The 13,201-nt window shown below is 58.3% G+C and overlaps 1 protein-coding gene and 2 long non-coding RNA genes across 4 annotated transcripts; 1 reads left to right on the top strand and 2 right to left on the bottom strand.

The window, feature by feature from the left end:
* Window positions 1–2,817: 2,817 nt before the first annotated feature.
* On the top strand, window positions 2,818–13,177 carry LOC128082597 (mucin-4-like). Of its 2 annotated transcripts, XM_052686865.1 has the most exons (14): window positions 2,818–2,975; window positions 3,812–6,595; window positions 8,465–9,544; window positions 9,884–9,931; window positions 10,112–10,251; window positions 10,330–10,494; window positions 10,847–11,002; window positions 11,125–11,255; window positions 11,334–11,422; window positions 11,779–11,958; window positions 12,060–12,212; window positions 12,337–12,456; window positions 12,701–12,739; window positions 12,824–13,177. In XM_052686865.1, the coding sequence occupies exons 1-14, from the start codon at window positions 2,915–2,917 to the stop codon at window positions 12,838–12,840; spliced, it is 5,163 nt and encodes a 1,720-aa protein (XP_052542825.1). In that variant the 5' UTR covers window positions 2,818–2,914; the 3' UTR covers window positions 12,841–13,177. The 2 variants fall into 2 exon arrangements, with proteins under 2 accessions (XP_052542825.1, XP_052542826.1); XM_052686866.1 differs by lacking the exon at window positions 9,884–9,931.
* On the bottom strand, window positions 6,320–8,375 carry LOC128082636 (uncharacterized). The gene is made up of 2 exons (XR_008207756.1): window positions 8,257–8,375; window positions 6,320–6,387 (listed from the first exon to the last, which is right to left on the bottom strand). It is a non-coding gene; the product is annotated as an uncharacterized LOC128082636 (long non-coding RNA).
* On the bottom strand, window positions 7,148–8,201 carry LOC128082631 (uncharacterized). The gene is made up of 2 exons (XR_008207740.1): window positions 8,078–8,201; window positions 7,148–7,378 (listed from the first exon to the last, which is right to left on the bottom strand). It is a non-coding gene; the product is annotated as an uncharacterized LOC128082631 (long non-coding RNA).
* Window positions 13,178–13,201: the final 24 nt, after the last annotated feature.

The raw sequence follows: 13,201 nt of genomic DNA, 5'->3' as shown, positions 1-13,201 counted from the left end.
TGTTTGTGTTGTTCATGGGGGAACAATCCCTTCCTGCAGCCCTGTCCTGCTGGCACCTTATCCCACCTGGGAAAGGGACATCTGGGTCTGTGGGACCCAATCTGGGGACCATTCCCAGACACTGGTCACCCTGCAGCCAGGCAGAATGGGCAAAGATACTTTGGTGTCACATGCATCCATTTGTCCACTGGGAAAGGCAGTGCACATCTCCTACACATCCCAGGATTGCTCCCACGTGCTGTAGGGTGCTGCCTGTCTGGTGTGATGGGAGGTTTTGGGGGTCCTATCAGGGGACATAGGGGTCTGTCAGGTCCTAATGGGATCCTGGAGGTGGAGATGGAGGTCGTATGGAGGAATTATTGTGGTCTCTGGGGTTTCTGGAGAGGGATATGAGGGTCCTATAGGTGACTATGGGGCTCTGTGAGGCCCTAGCATGGCTATGGAGTATATCTGTAGGGTTCTAGGGGGGTCTTTTTGGGGCTATGGAGCCCTGTGCAGGTCTTGAGCAGTTGATACAAAGGTGCACCAGGGTGCAGAGTTGGGGAGCGGGATATTACTTGCTGGAAGGGTCCCCAGCCCCTTTGCTTTGTGGGGCAATGGGAACTCATCCTTGTGCTCTGCCCACGCCGTGGCATGGGGCCAGGAGCCCTCCCACGCTCAGTCCCACCGGGCCGATTCCACCGCCTGTTGAATCCATAAATTCAGACCCCGGGACGTGGCACGAGGCCAAGGCTGAGACACTGCAGCCAAAGTGCGTCACAAAAGGAGGAAAAGGTCCTGAAGTAGGACGAAAAGGGGATCGGGGCGCTCACAGTCCCCGGCTGGCATAGTGGCTGGGGGAGGAGATGCTGTGGGCTGGCCACGTCCCTCTGCCCCTATCCTGGGATGGAGACACAGATGTGATGGGGTGTGAGCTGGAGACGTCCCTCGCAGCACGGGGCCCCTCCAACCATGAAAGCATTTCTCACCTCCTGTGCTGCCACCCATTCCCACTCATCGGCATCATCCCTGGGAGCAGACCCCACTCCGGGCACCCAGCTGGACCCCCACCTTTGGGACACACCACCAGCCCCCGCTGACCTTGGTGTCCTCTCCAACCCCCCCCTCCCTTCACCCCTCCTGTGGCAGTGCTGTTGCAGAGTGCTTGGCACACCAAATGATCCAGAACCCGCGGGGTTGATGGATAACCCGGCCCTCCAGCGCTCTCCCTCTGCCCTTGCCGGCAGGAGATGCCGTAATCTCTGCAGGGCTGGAACAAGCAGCCCATTAATTCCAGGAAGGCCGATAAGGGCCACTGTGCCGGGCTGCGCCGGATGGTGCTGAGCCCCCGGGCAATGGGGTTCCCAGCAGTGCTGATCCCATACTCACATCCCAATAAGTCCCATGTATGGAGCATCTCCTTGGTGTGTGCAGGACACTCAACAGAAATGAGGCTCTTTCCATACATTTCTGCTGTCTGTGCTCTCTGCCCCAGTCCTTGTCTCCTGTGTCCATCCTGTGCTTCCATAACTGGGGATGAAGGATATCCTTGTGGGGGCCAGTGGCCGGCTGGGATCTGAGCTTTGGGCACAGCATAAGGATCAGTGCAAAGATCCTTCGTTGGGTGGGAGCAGGACCATCCTCAGAGCAAGGATGGGAATGGGAATGAGGATGGAGAGGGGATGGGGATGAGGATGGGGATGGGGACGGAGATGGAGATGAGGATGGGGATAGAAATGGGGGTGGTTAAGGGATGAGGATGGGGGATATGAGGTTGGGGATAAGGTTGGGGATGAGGACATGGATTGGCATGGGACTGAGGATGAGGGTGAGGATAGGGATGAGGATAGGGATGACTGCCCCAGTTGCTGCATGCTGTGGATGCTGCAGCACAGGATGCACTCTTATCCTCACCCTAATCTGTGCCATTCCCCCAGGCTGGAGAGCAGAGGGCAGAGAGGTCTTTTAGGGGGGCTCTGAATGGTTCCAATCCCTGGGCATAGTATGTGTGCCGAGAGAGAGCAGAGCATCAGCTGGGTCACCTCTTAGCAGGACCCATCGCCTGCCCTGCCCCTCTCCCCGCCTCACACAGCACTCCGGCTGTCGGCGTTCGTTGCGGGTGAGTGGAGCGGTGTGATTGACACGCGGTGTGCGGGCAGGGGGCAATGCGTGGGTTGGTGCTCCGGGTGTCGCTGGCCGTGCCACCGCATCCTGCTGAATGGAGGCTCCGGCGGCACAGCGTGTACCCGGTTGCTGCCTGACAACACTTCTAATGACGCTTTGCGAGAGCTGCCCGCGGGCATCGCTGCTTAAGGAGCGTTTAATCGATTCCCAGAGCGTGCGCTGGTGGGCGTTGTGCAATTCACTGGGAAGCCCCGGCTGGGGGGTGGGAATGGGGACTGTGGGGGAAAGGAGGGAGGAATGGGAGAAGGGCTGCCCATCGTCTGCTACCACACCTGGCATAGCCAGATTTGGGGGGTTCCCAGTGCTCCTCTGAGGTCACCTCATGGCTGTCCCAACCCTACCTCCCCTGCTTTCAGACCTTCCTGTGGAAGCCACGAGCTGGGCAAGGTTTTGCATCCTTGCCCTGGGCACAGAAGACCCAGCAGTTCTAGTTGATGGCTATAGGGTGATGCCACACACACCTGTCTGTAAGGGGCTGCTCCTGCATGGGGCACCCACAGCCCCCAGGAGAGGATGAAGGGAGGTGGGTGCTGAGCCCATGTGGCCCTCGGCAGGGGAAAGCTGCGTGGGATGGGACTGGGGACGGGGACGTGGAGGGAGAGCGGCAGGGGAGGGAGGGGACCTGCCTCCTTCACCAGCCCCATAAATAGGAGGGACTTGGAGCAGGACCACACCTGTGGGACTCTGGCTGCAGGAGCTGCTCCGTGCTGCTCTCCCTTCCCTTCCAGCGCCTCAAAGTTCTGCCTGAGGCATGGGGACCAGGGAATGGATGCTTTCGACCTTCATGGGATGCTGCCTATGGATTCTGCATGGTATGTCCCATATTTTCCTGCTATTCTACCTATTAGGTATGGCTGGGAGATGTTTTTTTCCTTCTGGATATGTCAGAAACCTTTCTTAGTCCAATGCTTGAGGTCCTTTGCAGCCAAAGAGCTAAGAAAGTGTTGAAGGGGGCATGGTATTGCCCTGCACAAGGACACTGAAGGCTGTACTGAAGTGCAGCAGAGCTTCCTCATCTCATCCTTCAGCCTTGATGCTGATGCCGCTGCAAATTCCTTTATTCACTGGAAGAGGAGAGAAAGGCAAGAAAGGGAAGGGGAAGAAGAAAGAGAAGAGGAAGGGGAGGAACCAGGGGGTTGAAAGGGAAATTGGGAACCCCCGTAACATGGGCAGGAGACACTGAGATCCATGAACCATGCTGGCACGTGGTTGCTGGCACGCAGCATGCTGTGTGCTGGGGGCTGGCTGCCCGCAGGGAACCTGATGGACCGGAGCGCCAGGGCTGAGCGCCCAGTCTCACTTGCTGGGTGCTAATTAGGGCTCCCCTAATTACAGCCACCCAGAGCCAGGAGTCAGCAGATCCTCCAGCTCAGTCCCTCCAGTGGTTGCACCGCTGTGCTAAAAATAAGCCTCGGTGGGATTTCACCAGGTGCTGCTGTCTGCCCTGATGGCTGTTGTGGTTGTACACACTCAGCTCCTGCAGCTCTGGCCCTGGGGAGCTCCGGGGAAGGGGTGACCCACCAGTCCCACTGCTGTCATCCCCAGTGTAACCCTCCCACCCACCCTGTGTGCTCCCTCTTGCTGTCCCCAAGCCAAGGGACCACTGGTCCTGTCCTCACTGTAATGCTCTGCTCTGTGCTCCATGCAGGGCTGGGGACCACCACCGCTGTCCCTGTTACCACAGAGGGACCATTTGCTGCCACTCCATCGCAGAGCGAGGCACCCACTGCCCTGCTGCTGGGCACTGTGGGGACAAGAACTGTCAGTGACACCGTGATGGCTGAGAGCATCCTCGTGAGTCCCAGCGTGAGCCCATCCTTCCCCTCCTGGGCTGAGCCAGATTCAGTGACCGAGACCACTGGTTACAACTCTTCTCTGGGTGCAGAGAGAGATGCAGAGCTGAGCACTGGGGAAGTGACACAGGCACCTACTGAAGTCCCTCAGGTTGGAACGGATGTGGCCACATCTCTTGATGCAACACAGAAAAACCAGAGTGGTTTGGCAGCTGCCACAGCTGCTGCCATTGTTGTCACCCCACAGCCCAACTTTACTCCCAGCACCAAGCACAACGTAACAGGGACCACCGCTGCTGCACCCTCGGGGAGAACCTCTATCTTTGCAGATGTCCCAGCATCCACAATAACTGCAGGAGGTGGCTTGGAGTCCACAACTGATGCCATGTTCCTCCCCAGTGTCACCATTCCTACAGCTGCAGGGACACAGGCGCTGACCACCACCCCCCTGCACCCCCATGTCACTGCTCTGCCCCCAGCTGCAGGAGCAGAGGTAGAAGGTGTCACCCTGCCTGGGGATAGCAAAGGGGATGGACGTGCCCTCTCATCAATCCCCAGCCTTGGTGCCAGTGGGTTTCTCCCAACACCGTGGACCAAGGTTGTGAGTGGAACCGTGGGTGACACCCTAGGGTGGGCAGCTTTGGAGTCCGGAGATGTGGGAGACGCAGCAAATGGTGTCTTCAGCACAGCTGATACATCACAGCTGCCTCCAGAGAGTGTGGCAGCATTGGAAACAGCAGAAAACCCAGGGCAGAGCTCCCTTCTCACCAATCAGGCAGGACCAAGCCCTGCTAATTTGCTAGGACCTGGTGATGGGGACAAGCAGGGGGCCCCAACAGTGTTGCTATCTGGCCCTGGCTCAGCCCTGTCAGACAGTGAGGCACCTGCAGCACCTGGGGTGAGAGGGGACACAGCCACTCTGCTGCCAGGCACCGATGTGCAGAGTGATGCAGACGTCCCAGATGCAGGCACTAGCGTGCCCCTGTCCACAGGGGCTGTAAATCTAGCCAAAAGCTCCCAGCAGCCAGCCCCATGGCTGAGCCCCACCAGAGAAGAGCAATCACTGCTTGGTGCTGATCCACCAGCCCCTACAGGCACCTCTGGTGCACCCAGCACTGCTTTCCCACCCCCAGGGGTTGCAGCTGGATCCCTTCTGCAAACTGATGGCACAGAGGCAGTGGTGAGCCCTGACTACGGTGCTGATCTAGGAGTATCTCTATCCCCATTCCTAGAGGAGTCACAGCCATGGGGGACAGCAACTGACAGACCCAGCACCAGCCTGAACTCAGCTTTGGGTGCGACCAACCCATCATCTTCTGCACCTGATGGCACAGCATTGTTTGCTGCAGGGCAACAGGCAGAGGGGAACACAGGAGCAGGGGACACAACACAGGCAGAAAATGCAGGAGATGGCAGCCCCTATGTGAACATCCAGAGTGACACGAGTCCTGCAGCCACCAGCATCCAGCAGGGTCCCACTGACAACACACCAGGAGCTGTGCTCCATACTGAACTGTCTCCTGCCCCAGCTCCTGGGGAAGGAGAGCTGGAACCAGCACTGTCCCCAAACAGTCCTGCAGCTGCCAGCCATGACCTGTTTGGGGATGGAGGATCAGGACCCCTGCCCATTGAGGCCCTTGGTGCCCCTGGTGCTGCTCTCCCACCTCCAGCTGCTGTGGATGGTGCTGTGTTTGAGGCCAACAATGGAGCAGAGGCAGCAGTGAGTCCCGACCTCGGTGCTGCCCCAGGAGAACCTGCGTCCTCATCCCTTGATGTATTACAGCCGTGGGACACAGCAGCTGGTGCTCCTGAGGACTCAGCTCTCCCTGGGGCTGAGGGACCAGACACTGGCATCAATTCAGCATTGAATACCCCCAGCTCAGCATCATCTGGACCTGTGGGCCCACCATCTCCCAGCTTTGGCATACAGCCTGGCACAGGTCTGGGGATGCCAGGAGTTGATGGACCTGACACCAGCTTGAGTTCAGCTTTGGGTGCCACCAACCCATCATCTTCTGCACCTGATGGCACAACACTGCCTGCTGCAGGGCAACAGGCAGAGGGGAACACAGGAGCAGGGGACACAACACAGGCAGAAAATGCAGGAGATGGCAGCCCCTATGTGAACATCCAGAGTGACACGAGTCCTGCAGCCACCAGCATCCAGCAGGGTCCCACTGACAACACACCAGGAGCTGTGCTCCATACTGAACTTTCTCCTGCCCCTGCTCCTGGGGAAGAAGCCCTGGCACCAGCACTGTCTCCAGGTGGTCCTTCAGCTCCTGGCCACGACCTCTCTGGAGCTGGAGGATCAGGACCCCTGCCCATTGAGGCCCTTGGTGCCCCTGGTGCTGCTCTCCCACCTCCAGCTGCTGTGGATGGTGCTGTGTTTGAGGCCAACAATGGAGCAGAGGCAGCAGTGAGTCCCGACCTCGGTGCTGCCCCAGGAGAACCTGCGTCCTCATCCCTTGATGTATTACAGCCGTGGGACACAGCAGCTGGTGCTCCTGAGGACTCAGCTCTCCCTGGGGCTGAGGGACCAGACACTGGCATCAATTCAGCATTGAATACCCCCAGCTCAGCATCATCTGGACCTGTGGGCCCACCATCACCTGACATTGGAGCGCAGCCTGGCACAGGTCTGACAGCGCTGGGAGGAGTGAGCAGTGCAGCTGCATTTGAGCCATCCTTAAGCTCCTCCCCAGTAGCTGGACTTGCAACTGGAACAGGTCTTCTGCCTGGTACTGGGTCCTCACCCAACTCTGCCTCCCACAGTGGCATCCCTGCAATTCCCTCTATTTCAGACAGTGATGGAGCAGCTGCACCCATCCCAGCAGCAGCTCCTGGCTCTGCCGTCCCATCCCAGGGCTCTGCATATGGCCCAGAGCTCACTGTGGCACAAGGGATCAACAGCGCAGGTGGTATGGCACAGGCAGAAATCCCAGAGAGCCAAAATCCTTACACAGACACAAGCCCTGCAGCCACCAGCATCCAGCAGGGTCCCACTGACAACACACCAGGAGCTGTGCTCCATACTGAACTGTCTCCTGCCCCAGCTCCTGGGGAAGGAGAGCTGGAACCAGCACTGTCCCCAAACAGTCCTGCAGCTGCCAGCCATGACCTGTTTGGGGATGGAGGATCAGGACCCCTGCCCATTGAGGCCCTTGGTGCCCCTGGTGCTGCTCTCCCACCTCCAGCTGCTGTGGATGGTGCTGTGTTTGAGGCCAACAATGGAGCAGAGGCAGCAGTGAGTCCCGACCTCGGTGCTGCCCCAGGAGAACCTGCGTCCTCATCCCTTGATGTATTACAGCCGTGGGACACAGCAGCTGGTGCTCCTGAGGACTCAGCTCTCCCTGGGGCTGAGGGACCAGACACTGGCATCAATTCAGCATTGAATACCCCCAGCTCAGCATCATCTGGACCTGTGGGCCCACCATCTCCCAGCTTTGGCATACAGCCTGGCACAGGTCTGGGGATGCCAGGAGTTGATGGACCTGACACCAGCTTGAGTTCAGCTTTGGGTGCCACCAACCCATCATCTTCTGCACCTGATGGCACAACACTGCCTGCTGCAGGGCAACAGGCAGAGGGGAACACAGGAGCAGGGGACACAACACAGGCAGAAAATGCAGGAGATGGCAGCCCCTATGTGAACATCCAGAGTGACACGAGTCCTGCAGCCACCAGCATCCAGCAGGGTCCCACTGACAACACACCAGGAGCTGTGCTCCATACTGAACTTTCTCCTGCCCCTGCTCCTGGGGAAGAAGCCCTGGCACCAGCACTGTCTCCAGGTGGTCCTTCAGCTCCTGGCCACGACCTCTCTGGAGCTGGAGGATCAGGACCCCTGCCCATTGAGGCCCTTGGTGCCCCTGGTGCTGCTCTCCCACCTCCAGCTGCTGTGGATGGTGCTGTGTTTGAGGCCAACAATGGAGCAGAGGCAGCAGTGAGTCCCGACCTCAGTGCTGCCCCAGGAGAACCTGCGTCCTCATCCATTGATGTATTACAGCCGTGGGACACAGCAGCTGGTGCTCCTGAGGACTCAGCTCTCCCTGGGGCTGAGGGACCAGACACTGGCATCAATTCAGCATTGAATACCCCCAGCTCAGCGTCATCTGGACCTGTGGGCCCACCATCACCTGACATTGGAGCGCAGCCTGGCACAGGTCTGACAGCGCTGGGAGGAGTGAGCAGTGCAGCTGCATTTGAGCCATCCCTAAGCTCCTCTCCAGTAGCTGGACTTGCAACTGGAACAGGTCTTCTGCCTGGTACTGGAGCAGAGGCAGCAGTGAGTCCCGACCTCGGTGCTGCCCCCGAAGCACCTGTATCCCCATCCCTCAGTGCATCACAGCCGTGGGACACAGCAGTCAGTGCTCCTGAGGACACAGCTCTCCCTGGGGCTGAGGGACCAAGCAGTGGATTTAGTTCGGTGCTGGATGCCCCTAGCTCAGCATCATATGGACCTGAAGGGTCCCCCTCTCCTGGCATTGGAGCGCAGCCTGGCACAGGTCTGACAGCGCCGGGAGCAGAGGGGCAGGTGCTGGGAGGAGTGAGCAGTGCAGCTATATTTGAGCCATCCCTGAGCTCCTCACCAGGCACTGGGCTGAAGGCTGGAACGGAGCTGCTGCCTGCTGCTCTGTCCCCATCGAGTCCTGCCTCCCCCAGTGATGTGCTCACAGCTCCCTCTGCTTCAGATACAGCTGGTCCAAGTGTCCTGGGAGGAGCAGGTGGTGCTCCCAGTGCTCTGCAGCCCTCCCTGGTTGCTGCACCCGGGCTCCATTCTGCTGCAGGAGGAGTGCGTGATGGAGCTGAGGCTGTCTCTGCAGATGGAGAAGCTCCAGGGCAATCTCAGGACCAAACTGGGACAGGAGCAGCTGTAGCCTCTGATGGAAGGCAGGGATCTACACTGATCTCTATATCTTCCTCCCCATCTGCTCATGGATCTTCATTACCTGAAGCAGCTGCTGGAGCAGATACAGGAGCAGACATCCCCAGAGCTGGTGGAGCTGGCTCAAGCTCAGGCTTTGGGGCTACTGCTCTCCAGAGCAACAAGGAAATACCCATCCTTCCCCCCACCACCCAAAGCAATGCCCATGTTGGACCTCCTGATGCCAAACTCAGCCAAGTCAACGTGGTAGAGCTGGCTGGAGGCAAACTGGAAGCCTCAGCCCAGGGATCACCTCCTGCCAGTGGGGGAACCGGGCTGGGAACTGTCATCCAGATCGCCTCGGGAGTGTCGTCCCCCTCCATCCCCACCTCACCCCAGGAGACACAGCCCCTGGTCCCACTGGCTCCAGCTGCCTCCAGCCCATTGATGGTGGCTGCATCTGCCTCTGCCAGGGGGGTTGGGGACAGCTCAATTCCCAACGCAGGCCCCGCCTCTGCCTCCAGTACCCAGAGTGGAAGCAGCCTCCCAGCAGTGCCACAGCCCCCTGTGGATGAGACAGCTTCTGGGATGCTGGCTCCACTGGGAGAAGAGCTCCAACATGCCCCTAATGCTGCCCCAGCTCTGCCTTCTGCATCCGAAAGAGAAAACCTAAAGGAGGGAGCAGCCACCAGTCCCCAGCTCTCCTCTCTGATTTCAGCAAGTGAGTGGGCAGCAGGGAAATGGGAAGCTGCTTCTGCAGGTGGGGCTGCCCTGCTGCTGCCTCCCATCCAGCGTGGGGTCCCTGCAGCAGCTGAAGGCAGGGGGGATGCTGATGGCCCCACCATCGCCAATCCAGCCCGTGGGGCTGACAGTAGGGTGAGCACCCCTGCATACATCCCGGTCCCAGGGGGAGCCCAAAGAGGGTCCACCTCTGCCACCCCACTCTTTGCTGTATCCTGCGGCCCAGCCTCCAGCCCTGGGGACAAGATGGGGCTCATGGGGCTGGGGGCAAGCGGCAGGTCCACTGTTGGTTCCCATGTATCATCCTCTATGCTCCCAGCTCCTGGACAGCCGGCTGCTACCCCGACCCCACCGCCACTTCCCCCAGGTGGGTGATGCAGGGCTCGGGCAGGGAGAGGGATGGGAGCAGGAGTTGGGTGTTCCGGTGTGCCCCCATCCTCCTGCTGCCCAGGCGGTGTCACCTTGAAAGCAAAATTATTTCTGTTGGCACAGCCCAAGGGGTTTTGCTATAAGAAGGTTTTTTCTGAATTTTATTGTTCTCTTTTAGTCCCAGCGGTACCCTTCTATAGGTATGGAGCGAGAGAGAATGACCACGAATATGTGCAAAGGAGAGTGGACTTCAATTCCCCACTTTTCAAGCCCGAGATCGGATTCCCGTTTGGGAAAACCCTGCGTGATTCTCTCTACGTGAGTCCATGCTGCCCTGAGTGCACCTCTTTCCAGTACCTGATGTAGAAAACTCCAACCCCATCCCCTTGTGCACAGTTCACAGACAACGGGCAGATTATCTTCCCAGCCTCCGACAGCAGCATCTTCACACTCCCCAACCCACCTGCCCGTGGATTCACCGGCCATGAGAGTGTTCCTATGATCGCTGTGTTCTGGGACAATGCTGACTTCTCCAGGGGCACCGGCACCACCTTCTACCAGGTTGGTGAAGCAATCCTTCTGTGTGATTGCATTGAGGTGATTGAGGCACTGGCACAGGTTGCCCAGAGAGGTGGTGGGTGCTCCGACCCTGGAGACACTTGTGGTCAGGTTGGACGGGGCTCTGATGGAGTTGTAGGTGTCCCTGTTCACTGCAGGGGGTTCAGCCAGATGGCCTTTAAGAGTCCCTTCCAACTCAAATGGTTCTCATTCATTGCTTTGTTCATGGATTCCCCCTGAGATGCAGAGTGAACAGGTGATGGGTGGCATTTCCCTTCTTGGGAACCACACGCCTGGTTGCAGCATCATGAATGGTCCCACTGGGGTCTCATCCCTTTGTGTCCCAAACCCACAGGAGTTCCTCACCCTGAACTCAGAGAAGCCACCATTCATCCGTGACGTGGAAGCGAAGGTCCGGCACTATCTGAGGTCCTCCTACTCTGCAGCCTGGACCCTGAAGATCACCTGGGAGAAGGCACCTGCCTACGGGGCACGTGGTGACAGCCGCAGGGTATGGGCCTACGAGGTGGGGGTGTCCAAGTACCATTTCTCAGGAAGCCTCATTAGGTTTACCTCATGGTAAATCCATCAGCTCTGCTCAGTCCTTTACCTGCCCTTGGTGCTTCTCCCCAGACAAACACATACCAGGCTGTCCTCACCACTGATGGCTTCAGGTCCTATGTCCTGATTCTGTACAAGGATGGAGGAATGCAGTGGGACTACACCCAGCTGCCGGCCACCAATGTGCTGATCGGCTACACCAGGTACAGGGTGTCACAGGGACTCAATGCTGGGGTGGTGTGACCCCACAATGTCTGACTGCTCCCCTTCCCCTTGTGCAGTGGGGATGGGCATTACCGCAATGATGACCTGACCCAAGGATCTCCAGCTGCAAAATATCGCCCTGATCGCTACAGAGGCTACAATACAGGTAGACAAATGGCCTGGGGGATGCTCTGCACAGGCATGGGGACAGCTCCACGCCGGGGGGGGCACTGAATTTACTATCAACACCATTCCCATCCAGACACATAAACTGAGTTCCCTGAATATGAGTGATGCCCTGGAAACAAGCTAAACTTTGGGAGCATCTTTGGGGTTTTCCGTAATGATGCATACCTTTTTTGTGCAATACAATTTCTTGGAGATCTCTTCTCAGCAAGAGCCTCTCTCCCATTTCCTGAATATTCCCCTGGTGTTGGGGTCCCGTGGTGGGGACCCAACAGCATCAGCATCTGTTCTCTCTGCTGGAGCAGCCCAAGGTCCCATCTCCCATTCCCCATTCAGATCTTCGTGGGCTGTGGCTGTACAAGCTGGAGAGCCGTGTGGGCATCAACTACCGCCTGAAGTGCCTGGCTTGGACGAGGCAGCAGCAGGAGCCGCAGGAATGGAGCCAGGACCTGCCTGCCTGCCCCTGCTCCCTGCAGCAAGGCCAGCAGGACCGGCGCTTCAGGAGTGGCCATGGAGGCAAGTGGCACCGCCATTCCCAGTGTGTCCCCTGTACGCCCATGGCATCCCCCACGGGTGTCCCCAGAGTGCCAAATGAGTTGATTGCATCCCTGCTCCAGGCTGGGGGTCTGCTCGTGTCTCCATGCTGCACTCTGCTTCGCCCAACTCACACGGTGCTGGTGTGCGCTGCCTGTACGATGGCCGGGGGCAGCTGGTGGAGGGGCGGCAGGAGAGATACTGGAGGGCGTACCGACAGGCATCCCCATATCGTGGTAAGCACGGACACCCGGGTGCAGGGGGGAAGCATCCCTGTGCCAACCCATCTCTGGACACACTGTGGATGGCCACGCTCTCCTCCCCTTCCCAGCCCATGATGCTGTGCTTCCTTCCCCCCAGATCAGGAGCTGAAGCTGTATGATTGGTGCTGCAACCAAGCAGGGAGCGCTCGCCTCTGTGCCCGCTACAACGAGAAGAGACCACGGATTGGATGCGATGGGTACCGGGCACACAGTGCAGGTGGGTTCCCTGCCTGCATGTGCCCAGGGCTGGAGGGGGACATCACAGTTCCTCCATGGTGAATACAGTGAAAGCCCTGAGACGAGTTTGGGTTTGGGTTTGGAGGAGGATGGTGCTCTGAGCTGGTGTAACACACAGCACTATGGAGCTGGGCAATGTGTGGAGTAGAGGAGAGGAAATGTGTGGAGTATCAGGCAGCACTTGTGGGTGTAGGCTGAGCTTTGGTCTTTCTTGCAATCCACAGAGGATTCCTCAGAAGACAGCGACTCGAAGGAGCAGAGAGGTGAGGGGCTCAGGGGGTTCTGGGTTCACCCCATACCCTGGAGAGGCTAGGAATGAGGTTTCACTACTTATTATTTCTTTGCAGATGAGGAGGAGGAGTAACTTGCGGGTCACATACACACAACACACTCTGCGCCGTGGATGATCCTCCAAACCCTTCACTTCCATTTGTACCCTGCATGCCTCTGCTCCCTCAATGATGGAACAGGCACTGTCATCATGTTCCTTGCCCCTGCTCTCCTGCCTGAGGCTGGCACTACAGGGGATTTTAACCCCCAGCATCTGGGCCTTCACACCTTGCATTGATTCAACCCTGTGATTGGAAATAATAGGAGAAAAATAATATTGCGTGCGTGAGAACACCTGAATTCTTGCAAAAGCACCAAAGTTCTTCTCAGGTTGCATTCCTTCAATAAAGCATCAGAGGGTCTGAGCATCACCAGTGAAGTGCAGCTACCTCTCT

Source organism: Tympanuchus pallidicinctus, unplaced genomic scaffold (genome assembly GCF_026119805.1).
Source record: "Tympanuchus pallidicinctus isolate F22 unplaced genomic scaffold, pur_lepc_1.0 scaffold22, whole genome shotgun sequence".
Classification (NCBI taxonomy): domain Eukaryota; kingdom Metazoa; phylum Chordata; class Aves; order Galliformes; family Phasianidae; genus Tympanuchus; species Tympanuchus pallidicinctus.
This window is presented reverse-complemented; position numbering and strand designations above follow the sequence as displayed.

Bases quoted from the DNA above. Each gene is read 5' to 3' on its own strand.
- LOC128082597 (XM_052686865.1), top strand. From the start codon at position 2,915: ATGGGGACCAGGGAATGGATGCTTTCGACCTTCATGGGATGCTGCCTA. The intron at 2,976-3,811 runs GTATGTCCCATA...TGCTCCATGCAG, and splicing joins CTGCCTATGGATTCTGCATG to GGCTGGGGACCACCACCGCT. The intron at 11,003-11,124 runs GTATGGGCCTAC...GCTTCTCCCCAG, and splicing joins CACGTGGTGACAGCCGCAGG to ACAAACACATACCAGGCTGT.